The sequence below is a fragment of the Leuciscus leuciscus genome (genome assembly GCF_965113295.1).
Source record: "Leuciscus leuciscus genome assembly, chromosome: 17".
Lineage (NCBI taxonomy): Eukaryota > Metazoa > Chordata > Actinopteri > Cypriniformes > Leuciscidae > Leuciscus > Leuciscus leuciscus.
This window is the reverse complement of record NC_138741.1, coordinates 2,836,145-2,856,978: the sequence shown is the minus strand read 5'-3', so window position 1 is coordinate 2,856,978 and position 20,834 is coordinate 2,836,145. Positions and strand designations below refer to the sequence as shown.

At 39.3% G+C, this 20,834-nt stretch overlaps 2 protein-coding genes and 1 long non-coding RNA gene across 12 annotated transcripts in view; all 3 read left to right on the top strand.

Moving 5' to 3' along the window:
* The window catches only part of LOC309479578 (pleckstrin homology domain-containing family G member 3), a 63,004-nt gene extending 56,177 nt beyond the window's left edge, over window positions 1-6,827 (top strand). For 5 of the 9 annotated variants that reach the window (XM_082143708.1, XM_082143707.1, XM_082143710.1 and 2 more), the window contains 5 exons: window positions 406-416; window positions 1,826-2,185; window positions 3,060-3,164; window positions 3,436-4,846; window positions 5,655-6,827. In XM_082143708.1, the coding sequence (XP_081999834.1) occupies window positions 406-416; window positions 1,826-2,185; window positions 3,060-3,164; window positions 3,436-4,846; window positions 5,655-6,406 (2,639 nt within the window). In that variant the 3' untranslated portion in view covers window positions 6,407-6,827. The other 4 variants (XM_082143709.1, XM_082143712.1, XM_082143711.1 and 1 more) reach the window with 4 other exon arrangements.
* Window positions 6,828-7,557: 730 nt separating this feature from the next.
* LOC309479000 (uncharacterized protein) lies at window positions 7,558-11,119 on the top strand (the record flags this gene model as incomplete). Its single annotated transcript, XM_082142846.1, has 4 exons — window positions 7,558-9,113; window positions 9,189-9,308; window positions 9,693-9,811; window positions 9,920-11,119. The coding sequence occupies exons 1-4, from the start codon at window positions 8,873-8,875 to the stop codon at window positions 11,117-11,119; spliced, it is 1,680 nt and encodes a 559-aa protein (XP_081998972.1). The 5' UTR covers window positions 7,558-8,872.
* Window positions 11,120-14,293: 3,174 nt separating this feature from the next.
* Window positions 14,294-19,206, top strand: LOC309479060. 2 transcript variants are annotated; one of them, XR_014199148.1, is made up of 11 exons: window positions 14,294-15,393; window positions 16,131-16,328; window positions 16,466-16,515; window positions 16,959-17,007; window positions 17,112-17,183; window positions 17,288-17,369; window positions 17,459-17,492; window positions 17,576-17,662; window positions 17,805-17,969; window positions 18,131-18,389; window positions 18,482-19,206. It is a non-coding gene; the product is annotated as an uncharacterized lncRNA (long non-coding RNA). The 2 variants fall into 2 exon arrangements; XR_014199149.1 differs by lacking the exon at window positions 18,131-18,389 and having other exon boundaries at window positions 14,669-15,393.
* The last annotated feature ends 1,628 nt before the right edge of the window (window positions 19,207-20,834 follow it).

Genomic DNA, 20,834 nt, shown 5'->3' with positions numbered 1-20,834 from the left:
CAGTTCCTTTCAGTCCACAAACCTGTCTCTGCCTCGCCATCAGCACAAGTCCATTATGCATTATAATTAGCAGAAAAGCCAAGCCGTTTTTACTCCTCATCACACACACTCTTTCACACCTTCCAGGTTAAGTTGTCATTTCGAACTTCGGCTTTTCCCGTTTCCTGTCTTGGAAATCTAGTGTCTAAGTTTGCAGTTGATTTAATTATCTTTGCATAGACTTGGGAAAACAAACATTTTTAATGCCGTGCTATGTGCAACCAGAATATAAAAATCACTTCATATCAGGACGCTTTGCAAAACAATAGATGGATAATCTGTTGCTTAATTGCTATTTTAATAACATTTTATTTATCTTTGTCTTTCATCTTTGCATCATCTTAATTAATCATGGACGTCGCTCAGGCACGCTTAAGGTAAGATTTGCACGTTTGCTCTACAATGCAAGCTTTTCACATGTTCAGTGTACATATAAGCCTAATTCACTGGTGTATGGGATATTATGATGGCACTAAACCGGTCAAAAGTTTTTAATAATTCAGGTATTTTAATGTCTCAAGTCTCTTCTGCACACCAAGGCTGCATTTAATTGATCAAAAATACAGTAAAATCCTTTATTAATATTATTAATCATACGATCCTTTCGAAATTATTCTAATATTCTAAACATTTCTGATTATTATCAATGTTGAAAACATTTGATTTTGCTGTTTTATTTTATTTTATTTTAATTTTTTTCAAGTGTAATGCATTTTTTTTTTTTCAGGATTCTTTGATGAATAGAAAGTTCTAAAGAACAGCATTTATTTGAAATGTAATCTTTTGTAACATTCTAAAATAGGGATGCAAAGATATGAAAATTTTGGCCGATACCTTTTATATTTGAAAGCCGAAAACCGATATATTGGCCGATAAATCAAAATACAAATTTTTATATAATTTTTGAGATCCTGATTACAAAAACAAAAGTCTCATCATTTAAAATCCATGTCCCAAGCACACAATTATGATGTTCTTCTCATTATAATTTTATGCAGCCTATATGGCAGACGTAACTCACACTTTACTGTATTTTCCTTTTTTGAAGTGATTTCAATCATATTTCAAGCAATTCAAACCCATCATGTTGAACAGTGCACATCTGAAGTCTCTCAGCTGAAGGAAATAATACATTATTTATCAGCTTTAATATATCGGCCAAATTTTCCTATCGGGCCGATAACAGTAATGATGAACCTATATCAGCCGATACCGATATAGTGGCCGATGTATCGTGCATCTCTAATTTTAAATGTCTTTACTGTCACTTTTGATCAATTTAATGCACACATAATTAGTGAAATATTTATTATCTTAATTGCATATCACAGAGATATCCACAAAAATATGAAGCAGCTCTACTGTTTTCAACATTGATAATAATTAGAAATGTTTCTTGAGCATCAAATCATCATATTAGAGTGATTTCTGAAGGATCATGTGACACTGAAGACTGGAGTAATGATGCTGAAAATTCAGCTTTGATCACAGGAATAAATTACATTTTACTATACATTCACATAGAAAACGGTTATTTTAAATTGTAATAATATTTCACAATTTTTACTGCATTTTTGAATGCAGCCGCCTTTCAAAACACGAATATATCTTAATTATTTAGTACTTTAGACCAGTAGTGTATTTACGCTAAATCACATTCATGGGAAACAATATGTCATGCATTTATTTCATAAATGCAATTCATACTTAATTGCAGTAGTAAAGAAGTAAATTCACTTTTTAACGAGCGCCCATTGACATCACACGACTTTTCTGTGACGCCCAGCATGCAGACAGCGAAGGTACTCTATTAGTGGATAAAGACCGTCTTTCCATACTGCCCACTACCAACGTCACGGCACGTTCAAATCCAGAGCTGAAGACTGCAGTACCTGGGATAGTTCAGAACGGACAAGATCTCGAATCTAGCACGAGCTCGCTGTATGATGTCAAGGAGAGGAGACTTCGTCTCGAGGAGGAAGAGAAAACAAAGACAACATCAGAGGACCGGATAGGAGGAGATAACGGAGAAGAGGAGGATCTGATGGGGGTTGAGCAGGTAGCTGACTTTGCCAGTTCAGTGCTGGCCGCCATCTCCTGCTGGCGGTATAGGGCCAAGGCTTTGCTTTTTGATCAGATCACAACGGTGAGGCTCTCTGTCACCTATTGCTTTCTATTCTCTGTGCATAACCTGGCACAACCATGCCTATCAATCACATTCCCGTCTGCTGCACGCTGACTCTGGTTTCTGCTTGTGCACCTGATGCTTGAATGCTCTTGAATGTGCAGTTGCATGGACATAACAGCATGCATGGCCACTAATCATCCATAAGCATGTGTGTCTTGTTTTAGAGTCTTGGCCTGCAAATTGAATGCCATCTTAAAAATGTGATTTTCTAACATTTATCATTGACGTTCTGAGACTTCGGAAAAGAACGGGCTGTATGACTGAAGAAAAATTGTTCTACCATAATGCATTATTTTTTTAAACTAATGGTAGGTAATATATTGTTTTTTCCCACGTCTCAAGAATCAATGTTTTATTCCATGGTAGATGTGTCAATGTGAAAAATGTTGATGTAGAATGCATTGTTTACATATGATGGGGAAGTTACAGCATGTTATGGTTATTAAGATCCAATGCATAATAATACGGGACGTCGGGTGTCTCAAAGTGTTTTTGCACTTGGAGCCACAATGAGATTTGTTTTGATTGAAGTTCGACTTCAAAGGGAAATTTAACTGTCAAATTTTAGGGGTGGAGGTCGGATGGCTTGCCTTCCGTAATTAAATTAAACAAAGGTTCCTGTTTTATTGTGCTTTGTTTGATGGCACACAAAAGCAATTTCAGAAGGTCAGTTGTCTGTGGAAATACATTGAAATGCATGGATGCTTTTAAATGAATTGCAAATGTTTACAAAAGGTTGAAATGTCGCTAAAGTACACCCAGAATAAATGGCATCTGGCAAATGTGAATGCGCTTTTTTTATCTGTTAAATTGCCGTATTGTGTACTTCCAGGACAGAGAAGGTTGTTGGGAGAACTGGCCAATGAACAAGAGTGGCCAGACACCTTGTGAAGAAAAGCCTGATGATATGAATGAAACATTGACTCTCTTTGGACAGGTAACGTCATGTATTATGAACCTCATACCCCACTTTTGATAGTTGGCTAATCATAAACAAGGGGAAGAAAAGGTTTACAAATGGACTTGTTGGAAATACAAATTGCAGCTGTCTCTCAAAGCTAGATAAATTGCACATGTTTCTTTCATTCTGGTCACTTAGCCAAATGGGAAATATTAAGGATTGAATTAAGTTATCTTCATATCCTCTTTTCTTATCTTCTGCACTGCTTCCTGTAGCAATAACTCTCTTCACTCCGTCCACTTTCTAGGGCACAACAGGGGAACACAGTTCACCGAACACAGAGTCAGAGGAGATGAGGATGGACCAATCAGATAATTATCCTGAAATGTGTGGGACATTAATGGCACGATGCCACACTGATCCAGAGATAGTAGACTTCAATAATGGAGGACGAGAAATTGGAGATAATATAAAGGAGGACAGTGTTGATTTCTCATCCATGGAGGAAGGGACGACTCCATCCCGAAGTAACCTCTCGGAAGACGTGCAGAATATGGAGGTAGATGTTGATGTTGAAGTGCCTGGTGGACTCTTGTCTTCATCCATGCTGGACAAGGCAAGTGATATCCCAGAGCGGTGTACCAGCAGCCTCTCTCAAAGTAGTAGTCTTGGAGTCGAAGGGTCGTTTGATCTCGACTCTTTGGAAGATAGAAGAAACTGTTTGCTCAGCGGAGGTGCAGAGCCTCATGAGAAAGACGAATCCCAAGAATTTAGACGGTCTACTCCAGAACAATTAACCGAGACTGTTCCTGACAGCCCGTTCATTCCAGACCAAGGACCTCAAATGAAACCAGACACCCTTTCCAAAAAGGACAGATTGCTCATACATAAGATTAGACACTACTACGAACATGCTGAGAATCAGGACACCAGCTTTGGCGTTAAACGCAGAGAGAGCCTTTCATACATCCCTGCAGGCCTAGTGCGTAATCTGAGTCAACAACTCAATGTCCTTGCAGACGAAGATGTGGCATTACACAGGAGGGGGTCTTCTGTAACAAGGCCAACTTCATGGTCAGTCTTTAATCTTCCAGGCTTAGACAATGAAAAGAAAGCAAAGGACAATTCTGACTTTTTGGTTTCTGCAAATGGCAAAGAATCCGTGCTTGGACCTCAAAATGGGAATGAGCAATTCCAGCCCGCATCTGACATGGTCAAGGTGTGTCAAGACATGGAAGTGGAGATAACTGGGTCTTCTGAAGAGCATCAGGACTTAGAGAATTCCCAAATGACTACACCCGTACAAGAAACAAAAGCTGAAACTAGTAAGGTGAGCTCTGATAGTGGATTTGGGGAACCTCTACTAATATTGGAAGAATCCGATGAAAGCTCAACCTCATCCCCAATCAACAGCATCTTAGAAAAGGACAAGATGCAAGAGTTTCGGAGCCATCCAAATGAGGATCGCACGTTCCACAAGGTCAACCACCCTCCTCTACCAAGGATCATCTCTTTAAGGTCCGCCAGTGAGGATGACCTCGTCCTTCAAGATATGGAGAAGATGAAAAACAAAGTGTTCCAGTTGGCCAGGCAATACAGTCAGCGGATCAAAAACAGCAGACCAGCAGTAAGGCAGAGACCCAAGATCTCAGAGATCAATTTCATACCCAAGAACCTGTCTTCGGTCATGGAGGAGAGACCTCCGGGAAAGGAGAAAGGTGGGTGTAGTGTCTGAGTAGACATTTGCTTTTCCAAACTGACTATTCAATTTTACTTGAGGGACAATCCCCCTAAATTGCGGTTAAGTTTCTGATTGCCTGATGGCGATCGCTTAGTCGTGATTGTTTACAACTTATTGGTTACCAATCCAGACCATTGGTATCCACGTATTTGCTTAAAGGCTTGAGACTATTACAATATAGAGATGGCTCTGATTGAGCATTTGATGCATAGGAATGTGTAAGATCCATTTTGAGGTTGAATCAAGATTGAAATCAAGTGGGAATACAGTGGGTGCTTCTCAATACTCAAATTTATGCTTCCTCGTTTCCTCGTTCTTCCGTCCTCCAGCCCGTGACCCGGAAACCGATCGAACTCAGCCATCTTGAAGGACTTCTCAATTCTCTAATTGCACCGTGAGGAGGCGAGGAATGAGGAGCGAGGAAGCTTCCCGGGGAGTCATGAATGAGGATATCCTTCCCTCGAATCCTAAGGGGGTGGAGCTAAGACGCGAGGAATGAAAACGAGAATGCACAAATTAGAAATGAGAAGCACCCAGTGAATTGGATTTCCGAAAGCACAAGTGCACTTTCCTATCTAAAATCCTCATTGGTCAATGGATTCCTAAATCAGAGTTTGGATTGCATGACTGATCAAACCCTTGTGTAGTTCCTCCACATCCTTGCGACGCACCATTCCCTTTAGAAATCAATGGATTTGCAGTGTTCTCTGGCATAGTGTAAACTCTGTGTGTAAGCACCCTTATTTGTTAAAGCAGACTTTTAACCACTGCTCTTTTGTGCATAGGCATGCCTGACAGGACACTGTTGCCGACCTTGAATGAGCAGGACATTATCCCGGACTCTAAGACTACTAGTCCACCTTCCAGCCTCTGTTCTCCTGGAAGTCCTCAATTGCCATACAGATTAAATGCCCAGAGACCACAAAGTCCAGTACAAACGGAGAGCTTTCACTGGCCAGATGTCAAGGAGTTACGCTCCAAATATAATACCCGAGAGGACGTATCCACTTTCTCTCGTCCAGTCCTAGTGGGTCGCAGTAACTCTTTTCCAGAGAGAATTCTGGATGACGGAGAGACTTCGGAGAAGTCCGGAGCATCACGTTCCTTGTCTTGTTCATCCCCTTCCTACCGTGTCACAGTGCAGAGAAGTACATCCACAGATTCTACATGTTCCAGCAAGACCCTTGAAGCTGAAGGTTTGCCTTCGCTGTGTAGAGTTAACACTTTAGATTTTGATGTGGGGACATCACATGCACTCGAGCAACCGGATGACTTTTTTGACTCTGGTCTAGATACCCTGTCCAACCTAATTGTTGTCGAAAGAGCAGCAAGAGATGAGGATAGTAATGAGAATCAACTAAAATGGGATGCTTTTTCTCAATCTGAACTTGCAATGGCGAACAGTAAAGAGCAAAACTTTAGTGCATGGATGGATGGAGGTCACCCACCATGCTCATCTGAAAAAGCGGAGAACAGTCAGCATAGTTTGGTTAAAAACCTGCGTGAGAAGTTTCAGAACCTAAGTTCTTATACGTGAGTCTTATAAAGCGATATTTTCACTCCAAACACTCAGAACCTTAAAATATCTTAAAGCTAACATTCTTTTCTCCAAAAAATATGTCATTTGGCCACTGTTTGAGAGGCGTAGTACATGGTCTGCATTTTTTTTCTTAACCTCCAGTTATGAACTGTCTGCAAATGTTGTCCAAACCAACTGGAAAAGGGATGCCTTAGGACTTCAGAGAATATATTTATAAAATTTGCATTTGTAAATACATGTAAATTCGAATTTTTCTGCATTATTTTGTGCGTGTTTCAGTGAGATGTAAACATTTGTTAAAGGAGCTGGCTGTGGTACTGTCATCTTTTTGTAACGTTAAGAAAAGTGGTTTAAGATGTATTTTTTTTCCTTTGGTCATTTTGAAATAAAAAGCAATAAGGGTGAATATAGAATAGTTCAGTGCATACTGTTACAAATGCACCTATGCTTGGTACACACAAATTTGTCATGTTATCAGAAAAGTAAAAGCACTGCGATATGAAATGCAATCTGTTCTCAATGTGCACTGCCTGATGTCTCTTCACTGTTTGTGTTCGAGCACTGACCAGAGGAAAGAGGGTAATCTCATAAAGAAGTCATTCCCCACTAATGAGGAGAAAACTGGAAATTATAATCAGATCAAGCCAGATGAATGATAAAGGCTGATGTCATTCCCAAAATAAATGGATAAGTCATTTGAGCAACATATTAATGCACAGTCACAGAACGTGTCTTCCTCACTGTATTTGGATAAATAAGTCTCGTTTAATGGGAGTTATTATAAGCTAGCTGGTTTTGGTTGTATTTTTCTGCTCATTGGTGGGGTTGATGTCACTTGTTATCTTGTATATTTAATCCTTTTTATTTATTTGAATTGGTGTAAATATTATGCACAATGCCTTTGTCAGCTCAGCAGTGACGATTTGTAAAAAAAAAATTCAATTCATATTCTATTTTTCTGTCATACTACAATAAAAGAAGCTTTCCACTATAAGCATTATTCCCATCATCATGTTGTCCTTTATTATCCTGTTCACAATGTTTTTGTGTATTAAAATGATTCTGCATGACTTAAGGGCGTATTGCAGTGTAATTAGTTTATGCACTTTTTAAGGTGGAATATGGCATGTATATGATAATGACTTCCATGGAAGGAGCAGAAGCCTTAATCTCATCCTGGATTACAGATAACCCTTTGAATGGATATATGGAGTAACGGCAAGTACCTTATTGTAAGCAAATAATGATTTAGCAGATTCTTTTATCTCTCTGGAGCAACCTGAGGTGAAGTGCCTTAGACTCACTCTTCAAACCAACATCTTTCAGTTGCCATCACAGATCTAGATGTAGTTCTGTGTTTATTATAGCTGACAATATGTTTTATTCTCCAAGTCTAAATATTGAATAGATTAAAGTCGGTAACCCTTTACATTAAGGATCAATATATTTACATTGGTTAACAACATTAGTTAAAGTGCCCCATTGTGCTTTTATGAATATTCCCTTACATGCAATGTGTAATAAAGCTGTTTGTGAATGTATATGGTCTGCAAAGTTGTAAAGTCGAAAGTGCACAATAAATAAAGTTATTGTCTCCCAAAAGAAAGAATCGACGAGTCATCAGGAATTCCAGTCTCACTTCCTTGACCTGCATTCGTAACGCAGTAACACTTGCATAATGACCTTCATCATTCATAATGCCCGCCTATGGTCTTCATTGGCTGCCTGTTAACAACATCTACTTTGACCCTCAAACTCCATAGCTTGTTCATGTTGTGTACATGTCGGCTCTGCAAAAGCAAATCCTCTTTGTAAACACTTGTGGGGTGAGATGCAACAGCAGTATAACTCTCTGATGATTTCTTCTCAAATCTCTGAGGTCTAAATGGGATTTACAAAATGCTTATTCATTAAAGATGGGACAGTACCCACTTAATTTGGACCAACTTGCTCCTCAGAATCAAAACCTGTATGTATGATTATTATTGATGTATACATTTTCTACCGGGTGTTCAAAATACATATCTGGAGACCGACACAATATAAAACACAAAACTAACTGGCTAAATCACATTATTACTGTCTTACTGAAATACTTCTGCTAAGCAGCTGTGGGCCACTATTACCTAAAACTGTGTCTGTTAATGCAGATTGTCATTCTTACTACTTTGAGTAAAGATAAAGGATGGGGCACGATTTGTATTACAAACTTTAATGTTACATCAGTCATTCATGTTAATGCTCGGCTATTCCAAAGGCAGACCCTTGTGTTAACTCTCAGCTTAATGAGGCACAGGTGAAAACAATAAGCTGATTGAGAAATAGTTTTGATTGGTCAACCTTTATCAGCGAGTGATTCAAAAGTGAGTACAAATAGCAGTGTCTCATCATTTATAGTCAAGATTCTTTCAGTAGCTGCTTTTTTTTTGTGTGTGCTCTTGTGAGTAGTACAACAAACTCACCATGCCTTGTACAATGGGTATCTTACTTTTCGCAATGTCTGTGATCATGTTGAGTTCTTCTTTAAGAGCTGGTCCTGAGTCCTTTTTTGAATCGGATACTCCTTATGGAGCAGTCTTTGAAAACACAATGCGTTTGGGCAAACTTTTGATTGGTGCTCAAGGTGTAGTATCTGACAAAGAAATGGAAATATCTGGCCTTTGGTCAGCAGAACAGTCTGACGAATACCGGTCAAATGAAGAAGGTAATTTGAGATCCTAATTTATAGTGGGACTTACTTTTAAATGGGAATTACAAATTAACTTGAATTCTCTTTAAGAGCGGTTCCGCCTTGCTAAAGCTAAGCTGCGGCGTCTGGGTCCTTCTGTGTACTGTGGAAATGATTCAATGACCTTGCGCATTCCAGGATCAAGGACGCCACACTTTCTGATTGATCGAGGTAAGTTGTTTTGGATTTGTGTGCCACCACGCATTCCCTAGATAATTTTATGTTACATGCACAAATGTGTTGAATTTCTCCGTGATAAATTCATATAACCATTATGCTGTGGCATTTAATGCCAATGAATATTAATATGATGTAATAGAAGAATGTTCATGAATTGCAAATGTTTTCCTGAAACTTGTACATTTATATTAATTGTATGACTGGGTATTTAAAAATGTAATCAAATAAGTCTTATATAAGAACTTACTCTTAAAGTAAGATATGGGGGTTTGAACATTCCGACACGCAAAATTGCCACACTTTCTGGTTGATCGAGGTAAGTCGTTTTGGGTTTGTGATCTTAATATATAATTAATTCATTAATTTCTTCATCAGGAATTGAGTCACCAGTGTCTCTGTCTGAGATGCCAGCCAGCTGTGGTTTCTCACTGAAGCGGGCGCGCAGAGATGTTTCTCTTGGTGCTCCATACCAGGGCTGTCATGTCAGACAACAGGTTAGTGTGCATACTAAAGATGAGTGCACTGTAGCTCTGCTCCAACCAAGTGAAAAGTGGGACTTGGAATTAATCGTTCGTTCTTTTTTTTCCCAAATCTCCTAACAGGGTGGACGTTATATTCTGCCACTCCTTATAATGGGGGCTCCAGTGCAAGTGTCTTGTCCTGTGATACAACCAACGCTGGCCCCAACAACCGTTGCTCCGGTCCAGGACCCAATTGGCAGTCAACAAATGTTTTACCCTTTCCCATTTGGAAAACCCATGTCGTATCCTCCATATTCTCATGGTCGCCCTGGTGTATGGCCTATAGCTCCCACTGTGCCACCTACAGCGACTACTCCAACGCTGGCCCCAACAACCGTTGCTCCGGTCCAGGACCCAATTGGCAGTCAACAAATGTTTTACCCTTTCCCATTTGGAAAACCCATGTCGTATCCTCCATATTCTCATGGTCGCCCTGGTGTATGGCCTATAGCTCCCACTGTGCCACCTACAGCGACTACTCCTCTCCAAGACCCTCGACCTCAGTTCCCTCTCCAAGACCCTCGACCTCAGTTCCCTCTCCAAGACCCTCGACCTCAGTTCCCTCTCCAAGACCCTCGACCTCAGTTCCCTCTCCAAGACCCTCGACCTCAGTTCCCTCTCCAAGACCCTCGACCTCAGTTCCCTCTCCAAGACCCTCGACCTCAGTTCCCTCTCCAAGACCCTCGACCTCAGTTCCCTCTCCAAGACCCTCGACCTCAGTTCCCTCTCCAAGACCCTCGACCTCAGTTCCCTCTCCAAGACCCTCGACCTCAGTTCCCTCTCCAAGACCCTCGACCTCAGTTCCCTCTCCAAGACCCTCGACCTCAGTTCCCTCTCCAAGACCCTCGACCTCAGTTCCCTCTCCAAGACCCTCGACAAATGTTTTACCCTTCCCCATTTGGAAAACCCATGTCGTATCCTCCATATTCTCATGGTCACCCTGGTGTACGACCTATAGCTCCCACTGTGCCACCTGCGACTACTCCTCTTCAAGACCCTCGACAACAAATGTTCCCTCAAATGTATCCCATGTCAATGTTTGATCCAGATCACTTTAATTCTAGAGGTTTCCCAGCACCATGGCATCACCAGTCCAGGTACCCGAAGTTTCCTTCAAACATGTACAACTTCAAGACCCCAGCAACAACTACCCCTTCCAAGACCACTGCTGCCCAGTTTGACCAGTTCGCAGGTTATCCTCCACAGTACTCAAAGTTTTATGGCCCTCCTCCTTTTGTACCTCCTCGTGTTCCTGTCCCATTCATGTCCCAGTATCATTAGGATAAAGTCCTTGCATCCCCAAATCTGTGTCTTCTCCTGCTCGGTCACAATCTATCTACTGGTCTCTCAAATGATGAGTAATTGTGAAGTTATTCCAAAGTGGCAATTGATACTGGGAGTGACTTTTTCTCCTTTTCAGGTTCATAAGCCTAATAAAACTTCATGAGACACTAATTGTTGGTTTTCTTTCCCTCCTTTCCTTAAACTGGTTATGCCTCAGTTTTTATCTAAAAAGCTTCAATTGTCCATGCATGCTTGCCCTATATAAAATCATGAGTCTTGTCTTATTTACAAATGCTTAAACACAGCATGACAGAAATGAAGACCTAACGTTTCAAATCTTAGATGTAGTATAAAGCTTCTACTTGTGCAACAGCAGCTCAATTACTGGAACATTCCAAATATTGAAACAAATGAAATGAGTAGAGGATCACTGTAAAAAGAAATGGCTGAATCTATCTTAGATGAGTAATAGTCAGGTGTTGAAGTTCTTTACATTACTTGGACATACAAAGAAAGGGACTCTTTGAATTGGTTTTGTTTCATGTGGAAGCCAAAACTCAGAAGCATAGACAAATGTCTGGGAGAGGATTAGTTGGAGTAATTGGATAAGGACAAATGAGATTAAGAATGTGTGCTCAACCTTATCTTTTTTCTTACACCCTTTCTTTGTATGTCCAAGTAATAGAAAGAACTTTGACACCTGACCTATGCCTTCATCTGAGATTGGATCCAGCTATTTCTTAATATTTCAGTGATCCACTACTTAATCTTTAATTTTTCAATGTATCAGTTATTGAGCTGCTGTTGCATAACTAGAGGCTTTATACATTTAAGATTGGAACATTAGGTCTTAATTTCTGTCATTCCTAACCTAAAGAGAACATTCTATTAACGTAAAGATAACTTTCCAAGCTATCCAACAGGGAACATTAGAATGGATGTTCTGGGAACCAAAAATTGTTAACTGGGATTAGAGTGACAGCAAATGCCCACAAGCGACTAGACTATAGCGACATACAGGCGGTGTGAACTTGGCTTTATAAAGACCTCAAGGAACTGTCAACTTGTGTATAAGTTAAGCATGACGGTCCATGCAAGTTGATGAGATGAATCAATGTAACTCCACAACATGCATGCATCCACTAACCATTCAGTAATGTCCAGGTGCATCTAAATGTTGAACCTCTTCCTGAGTCTCTCTGTAAGGCCGTGTGTCCAGCAATGCATTTTTAGCCAGCTGAAAACACCTAGCTGTGGGCGCTTGGAAGCGTTTTGGCAGTGTAGTTTTGTTGTTGTTGAGAAGCTTTGCTTGCTATGATACAGAATATCCACGGAAGGGTTAGAATCTCATTTCATAAATAGTTTGTTTCTGTATTGTTTCTATATAAAAAATATCAATACATTGCAAAGTATTTGCTCTGGCTCTTGTTTTTAATTATTTTGTTCCATTATTTATGCTTCATGTCATCTTTGCTATTGTACGAGCAGAATGTGATGGTTGGTCAGTGTGGTGTTTGTCCCGCCCCTTCTCCACTGTTATTGGATGGCTGGGTAATAAGTGACAGTGATTAGGAACATTCTTCAACTCTCAGTAAAAATCTCATTAAGCTCCTGGGCCCGTATTCATAAAGAATCTTAATGCAAAGAGTAGCTCCTAGTGACACAATTCTAAGAAAATTCTTACAAATGTGGGCGTTTACTCTTAAAATTAAAGAAAAAATCCTAGTAAAGAAAAAAGTAATTCAGAAAGCATCTTAACCCTTAAAAGAGGTCTTAAGGTCAAAATTGTTAGGAGCACGGACGAGGACTTTTAAGAGGCTTAAGAGTTTCTTTAGCAGAGGAGAAAATGGCAGAAAGACGAAGAGGGAGAAGAAATGTGTTGCAGACAATGAATAACAGTGAGTTAATAAGACGCTATAGATTAGATCGTGCAGGGATCATGTTTGTGACTGATCTTATTAGAAACACGCTAACATCTCCGACACAGCACAGAAATGCCATAGCGCCAGAAATGAAAATAATCACTACATTACGATATTTGGCAACTGGGAAAATTCCATGTTTGATACATTAAAACCAACATTCAAACCACCACTTAAATAGACATGCCAGCAATCAGTGTAATTGGAAAGAGTGGAAAAAATTTTATCATTCTAAGCCAATCAAATACCTTATAGGAAATTAACAGCATGGTAAATAAAAAAAAAAGGATTTATATACACATATATAATGTGTGTGTGTGTGTGAGAACGGTCAAATAGGAAAAATTACGCATGTAATTTCAAAGTGAAGGCTTAGAATAGACCCTATACTTAAAATCACTTTTTTTTTTTTTTTTTTTTGGACAACCAACCAATCACAGTCTTCAAAAGATTGTGTCATACATAGCAACGGGGTCAACCCCGCCTCCTCACTAAGATGAAAGTTTTTGTCTTTTCCTTACTCACAAGTTGCTCTCAGATCGGTCCCGAATCGCTTTTAAGCTAAGACTCCTACGTAAAAGTTTTTAGGCTAAATTAAGAGTTTTCTTAGAGGATTCTTAGAATCTTTATGAATACGGGCCCAGGCGTTTTAAAAGTGTGGCGCTCCCATTGAAAACAATTGGAAAAATAAGCCAGCTGCGTGAAAATACTTTGGTGGACACGGCCTAAAGGGACACACACAAATGGCGCGTTTTTGCTCACACACAAAAAAGGCCACATTTTACAAGCTATAAAAAATGCTCTGGGGCCGTATTCACAAAGCATTTTATCTTACCACTAGGAGTACTCCTAAATCGCACTAAAAGATTTTAGCTAGGAGTTTTCTCTTAAAAGTTATTCACAACGCCTTTCAGACCTACTCTTAGTAAAGAATAATGACAACTCCTAAACTAAGAGTGGGTCTTCGTTGCTATGGATGACGTCATTACTCATGCACGAGCTAGACTGAAGTGACCACCTTGATTGGCTGATGATTGTAACGCGGGAATGATTCCAAACACCTCCCCTACGATGATGAGTGACAGGTGACAGGTCTGAGAATGCGTGCGCTACACAAGTAGTGTGAAGGACGGAAGATGATGAATAACTGAATAAATAGCCTAAATGTATAAAGAGTAAGGCAAAACAAATAGCCTAGTAGCCTAATGAAACATATGGATTGATGCAATATCTTTGCAACATTATTTAATTCATCTGTCACTACCCAGATAGCAAAAAATATCGGCACGGCTTCTTTTTGCCGCCGGCCCCAAGCTGTCGGCTATAGGTGCGTCCCGCTGGCGGCGATGAAGCGTTTGCCGCCGAATACGTCACTCCCATTTCTTGCGAGATGCCGCCGGCGAACAGCCGCCGGGCCGCCGACTTCATTCTCTCTGGCGGTTGCCGCCGTCTAAATGAACCGCGGCCGGCTGGCGGCAAGCCGCTTTGAAATCGACCAGCCATGAGTGAAACTGACAGCATCTTAACTACTTTTCACATTTAAAGCGATTATAATTATTATGTGAATTATATACATTTTTGTTGTTGCTCCAAAGCCATTAGGGGTTATAACAGATTTGACTGATTCCATGATAAGGTTTAGGAAATTACATTTAAATTACTTTGAAACTCTGAAGCGATAATATGTAAAATATATAGAATTATTTTATTCACTTAAGGTGACAATTCTTTACATTTCTTTGATTTATGCACAATTTGAGATGCACCAATAGACCAAAAAGAATTCCTTTTGTAAAACTTACTTGGCAATAAATATCTTTCTGATTCTGATTAGTTTTTAAAATAAATATTTCATTCATGGTATGAACAATTTAGCAGAATAAATGGATGAAGTTAGATTTTTCACCAATGCTTGAAATCAGTGAACAGTGAAAGACATCTGCAACTTGGCCAAAATCTTGGGTTTGCTTTATATATTTTTTATTAATTTGCAACCATGGTAATGTCTATGAGAAACATGAAAATCCCTGTTTTGACCTGAAGGATAAAGTGAAATATTTATAAATATTTTGTCTCTCTGTCACTCCAGGAAATTGTGGTTATGTCTTTCATTGTTTTACAAGCTCAATTTTTAATTTATTTTACCTTTTACATGTATAAGGAATTACTTTGCAGTTTGCAATTGCGAGTTTTGCGACCTGTACAAATGTTTAAGAAAGTGTTAAAGCACAAACAGAGAAGTACCTCCACCGGTCGAGAGGGGCAGCACCTAAAAAACTGAAGCAGATTTACTCGTCTCGTCGTCACACGGTTTCAGTATTTGGAGAGAGGAAATATACGATCTTTTAAGTAAGTACATTTTTCCTTTTTGTTTAACGCAATATATATATGTTAATTTTTGACATTGTTTTTAGTTCTTCTTCTTAAAATCTGTTCTTGCCTAACTAGTCAAGCTAAAGTAAGTTAGCCTTGTTTGCAAAGTTTCCGCCATGCTTCTGCCATAGCTAGGCTAACGTTACTTAGTTTCTTCCTGGCGTTGAGTTTTTTTCTTCTTCTAAGTATGTTTAACTGTTATGTATGTTTATACAAGTGTGAGTACATGTGGTTTAAGATAGTATTGGTCAGTCGAATTAACTAACGTTACAGTTCCTGAACTACGGTGGGAATGGTAACGTTAGCAAAATCTTCACGACAAGAAAGACTGATCAGTATAACTTGTGTTGTTTTCTAACTAAACATGATTATGCTGCTAGTCTAGATTAGTGTTCGCTACCACATGCTGTTTCACCTTTTTTACACACTGAGTTCAAGCATGTTCTAACGTTACATGTTAAATGTATCTAGCTACAGTAGGTAGCCAAACTTTACATCTAGAAAGACTAGTTTAACTTTTGGTGTTTTCTTACAAAAATAACGATGTATATAGGTTTTTTATATGATTTTGTTTGTCTGAACATGGTTTTCTGTTGATCCACTTGTGAAAATTACTGCTTTTTCGAAGGTGTGAGCATTTTAATGTTGTTGATTTTGCCTGAATTTTTTTTTATCAAAAAGTATACTTTATGCTAATGTTTCTTCTATTTTAGATGCTTCACATTGTTCAGTTTATCAACAAGGAGGATCTGCCATTTGCAGTTGTTCCGCAAGAGTGGCTCAGCGAAGGTCATGTGCCATTTGCCCCGTTTAACCTCTGCAAAAAAGACAAAGGAACAATTTAGCCATCCGCTGCACACCTCCACACAGCACCTGGGAGAAACATCATTTTAAGTTCATGAAGGGAGCAGGTAAATGGGTCTGACTTGTACATTTGATTTTCCTTTATTTCATCTGTGTAATTTATTTGTCTGTTTATTGTGGATAGCGGAATCTTTCATTCATTATTATTATTATTATCATCAAATTTCTGTTTCCTCTTTCTTAGAACCAGGTTTCTCCCCAGTAATCCAGAATCCGCCAAGAGTTTGAGTACAAGTAAGTGATGTTATTTGTGAAGTTTTTTTTGTCTTGGAAACTATTGCTTCTATTTAAAGTTGGCATGAACTGGAAGTTACAAACGACTTTTCTCCAGTGTTGTGACGTATTTCCAAGTGAAAGGGAATATTGAATAGAGGAGCAGGGTTTTACTCTAGCGCTCCTCCTCTCCATCTCTGCTTATAGCAGACTAATGGTTTGAGGGGAGTTGCTACGCCCTCACGCCATTGCACATGACCGGAAGAGAAGTCGTTTCGAGGGGGGAGGGAAGGGTAACGTATTTGATTAAATATTATAAGGGTACATGAATAAAAAATGAAGTGCACAGATGAATCATTTACATAAACACTACAATATTACATATAAAAATACAAATTGTAAAATTTGATTTCATGCTGACTTTAAGATGATGAATCCTTTAATCATAATCTGTTTTTCACTAGGACACTTGATGGGATTCGCTGCAGCAGTTTCTGGATGAAAGGTGTTGAGGTGTGTTGTACATTCCATTAGCTTTGCACAGTTCAATTATTGTTTCATTACTGAATATGCAATACTCTGCATTGAAATGAAAGCTGTTATGTTTGCTCCCCCAGCTCATCAAGTACTAAGCTTTACTCCCCCGGCAGCAAATTTACCCTGGCAGCATATGGGTGAAAACTCTGGAGGTATGTAATACGTTGCGCTTAACTAAGTGTTACATTTAAGTCCAATTCATTAAATGTATGCAATAACTTCAAACATATTTTTACATGTCAATGATTATCAATAGGAGGGAGAAAGTCATTGCTCTATTGTTGGCCCTTGTACTCCAATGGCATCTCGTGTCAAGCATGAAGTTTTCAGCTGTGAAGGTATATTCTAGCCCTATGTCTTAATGTCCAGTGTTTTAACAGTATTGCAAATAGTGCCTTTAGTTGTTTGTTTTATTTTTAAAATGTAGAACCAAGCCCTGAGGGAAAGCAATGCACGAGCAGGTGAGAACTTGCACTGTTTCTTAAATTGTACTTTTTTGTGTGTGATGTAAGTCCAAAATGACCATATGCCTTTCATTTTGTAGCTTCGGATGACAGCGGCTCACTTCAAGAGCAGGTGAAGCAAGTTCAACAAACAATGTTGAAGACGTTTGCTTGCACTGGGAAATCAGGTACAACTTGCAAACAGCACCTGTGGTTGTTGGTTTAATTCCCACTGGGGCTACCTGTACATGTAGTAGACCTAGATATAAATGTTATAGTTTAGTAGTTGAGGGACCAGGACTGACTATTTTATTCTGGGAAACCCTGTAGGTGCAGATCAGACCCTTATGCTGTGACGTCTTGCAGAGTTTGGCGATGTTGTGTCTGTTGGAGTTATCCCTGTCAGGGGATCTGTTACTCCCCCTACACACCCAGGAAGATTTGCCGTGTCTTGACAACAGTTTGAAGCAGGATAAAAAGCTCCAGGAACAATTTGTAAGTTTGCTGATTATAACGCCATAGAGTAATCTAAAAAGTAAAATTTAAGATTGTAAACTGCATATATTACAGTCTGAATCCTTAGCCTTTCACATTTTTTATTTATTTATGAGAAGCTTCAGAGAAATGTAATTTGTAACACTTTTTGGGATTTTCAGCTCGGTGTAGGGGATAAAGCATGTTTTAGAGACATGTTCCTTTAGACCAGTGGTTCTCAATTCCAGTCCTTGTGACCCACTGCTCTGCACTTTTTGTATGTCTCTCTTATCTGACACACTCAGTTCAGTTCATGGAGTCTCTCCTAATGAGCTGATGATCTGGTTCAGGTCTGTTAAATAAGGGAGACATACAAAATGTGCAGAGCAGTGGGTCACGAGGACTGGAATTGAGAACCACTGCTTTAGACCATTGTTCAAAGTAAGTTGGATATTTTTTTTATTATATTTAAGTAGATGTGTATGGCCTCATGCAATTCAAATGAAATGACAGATCTGTATTTTCTAAATTAGCCATCCGGAAGAACCTGGCAACCCAGGATGCCACTGATGAAGCGGTCTAGGTTAACGTTTCGCGTTACCTGAAAGGAGCATCTGACCGTAAAGGCAGAAAAAGGCACCGCACAGCTGAGAGGGACCCACAGCCGTCCACTTAGGCTGACTACTGACACCCCAGAATCACTGACAACTGGAATCCTTTCTTTATCTTGCAGTCAGTAACATCAAGACCCCTAAAGAAGTCAGAAGTGTCACACTATACTCACTAACTGTGGAAATTACTTTCTTTTTTTTCTTTTTTCAAATAATGCTTGTAAGTCCTTGTGCCACAGGTCAGCATTGCAGCTATAATGGTCTATTCTACTCCAGAGCTTTACTATAAATTACTACCACTTAACCTATTGTTAGAAATGGCTTGTAAATGTGATGTCATACTTTGATTTATTTGGTATCCTGCACATTATTTTGTATCAAGTATTCTCTTTACTTGTCATAATGTTTACAGGTAATTTTTTTCACCCTAGAGCTGTCCTCTTTATATGAACAATTATTGTAAGAGTTGTAATTTGCTTGTAAGGCTGTTTTTTGTTTTTGTTTTTTTTTTTACCAAAATTTTATAAGAAACCTGCATGTTAGTATATTGATTTATTTATTTTTCTGTTATGTTTCAGTGATCTGACACATCTTGTTTAAATGACAGTTAATGTACTTTGAAATGTGGAATAAAAATGCCAAATGGATATTTGTCTGGTTTGAGCAATCATTATTCTTGATAAACTGCATGCTATAAATATTAAATATTATATATAGCCAGAATAAGCGGCGGCAGATCGCTCGAAAATAGCGCTTGCCTCCGGCGGGCCGCGGAAGGGCCGCCTTCAATATAAAGGCGGCGGGACGGCGGTTGGCCCGCGGGCCGGCCGCGGAACGAAGGCGGTAGGAAGGCGGCTGCCGCTTTTAAAAAGCGGCTGCCGCCGGCGGTGCGCCGTCCAACGTGTTTGCGATGTCGCCGTTCTGCCGCTTCTACTGCCGCCGGAGCGCCGACGGTGGGCCGCCGACTCATTGCTATCTGGGTATATGCCTCTGCCTACGTTTGCAAAGAGAAGAACATTTTAATTTTAATGTATAATTAAATGTTACAATTAGTTTAGTAGCCTAGTTTTGGTTGTTGTTGGTGGCGTTATTGCATCTCTAGTTATGCCTACAATGCAAAATTGTTCCCTCGCGATTGGAAGCTCCTGTTGCCGCCGCATACGCATTTCAAAACATCGCAACGTGAAATGCCACAAAAAGCGGTTTGTGAATAGGTCTTAGTGAGGAGTCCTCTCGACTTCTTTTAAGCTGTCCCAGGCTTAGGTGCTACTTTTAGGGCTAAAATGCTTCGTGAATTACTCTTAGTCAAAAAAATTAGGAGTCCTAAAGTTAGGAGTGACACGCCCATTATTTTTAGGAGTTGCTCCTAAATTCGACAGTTAGGAGCTACTTTTAGCCTTAAAATTCTTTGTGAATACGGCCCCTGGGGGTATTTTGAGTTGGAATTTCACAGACACATTCTGGGGACGGCATAGATTTATATTACATCTTGTGAAAAGGGGCATATGTCACCTTTAATAAAAATTATCCTTTTTGAAAACGCTCTCCAAAGTGGAAAACTCCATTTTCGCGTTGTAGTGTGGACGGTAAAGACGGAGGTATTTAAAAACGATGGCGTAAGTTTAGTCATGTGACGCATAATGTGATGTGTAAAATTATTCTGCCAGAAGAATTGCACGATAAAAGCATTATTTATTTTTCCGTCTGTATCATCTCAGGGAATTTGTGTGAGGTTTTGCAGTGAGGTGAATTTAGCGTTTTCCGACGTTTCAGTGTGGATGAGAAACTTTTGGAAAACGCCTGACAACGATGGACGTGTAGAGCGTTTTTGACCTTTTGTTTGAGACCTCCAAAACAAAATGAGGAACCTTTAAAATAGCGTAACATTAACCAATATATAATCAATTCACGTTTATTTGTATATCGCTTTTCACAATAGCCTACACAACATTTCAAAGCAGCTTTACAGAAAGTGCACGAGTCTGCATTTTAGAGTGTTCTGATGTAACTGTCTAAGTTATGTATTTCAGAAATATACATAATCACAGTTAGCTAAAAATGTATGAATTTAAACAATGTAACGTTAGTTATGCAGATACAATGAGCTCATTTAAGTAATGAATAGGCTACTTGTTTATAATATTGTGATAATATTACTTCATTGAAAGTGACATATTTGGCATTCTGCAATGAATTTAAAATAGCCTATCCTGATTTTACAGGTTTGAAGCAAGTGAGGATCTCTCTCGTGTTATGATGATGATGATGATGATGA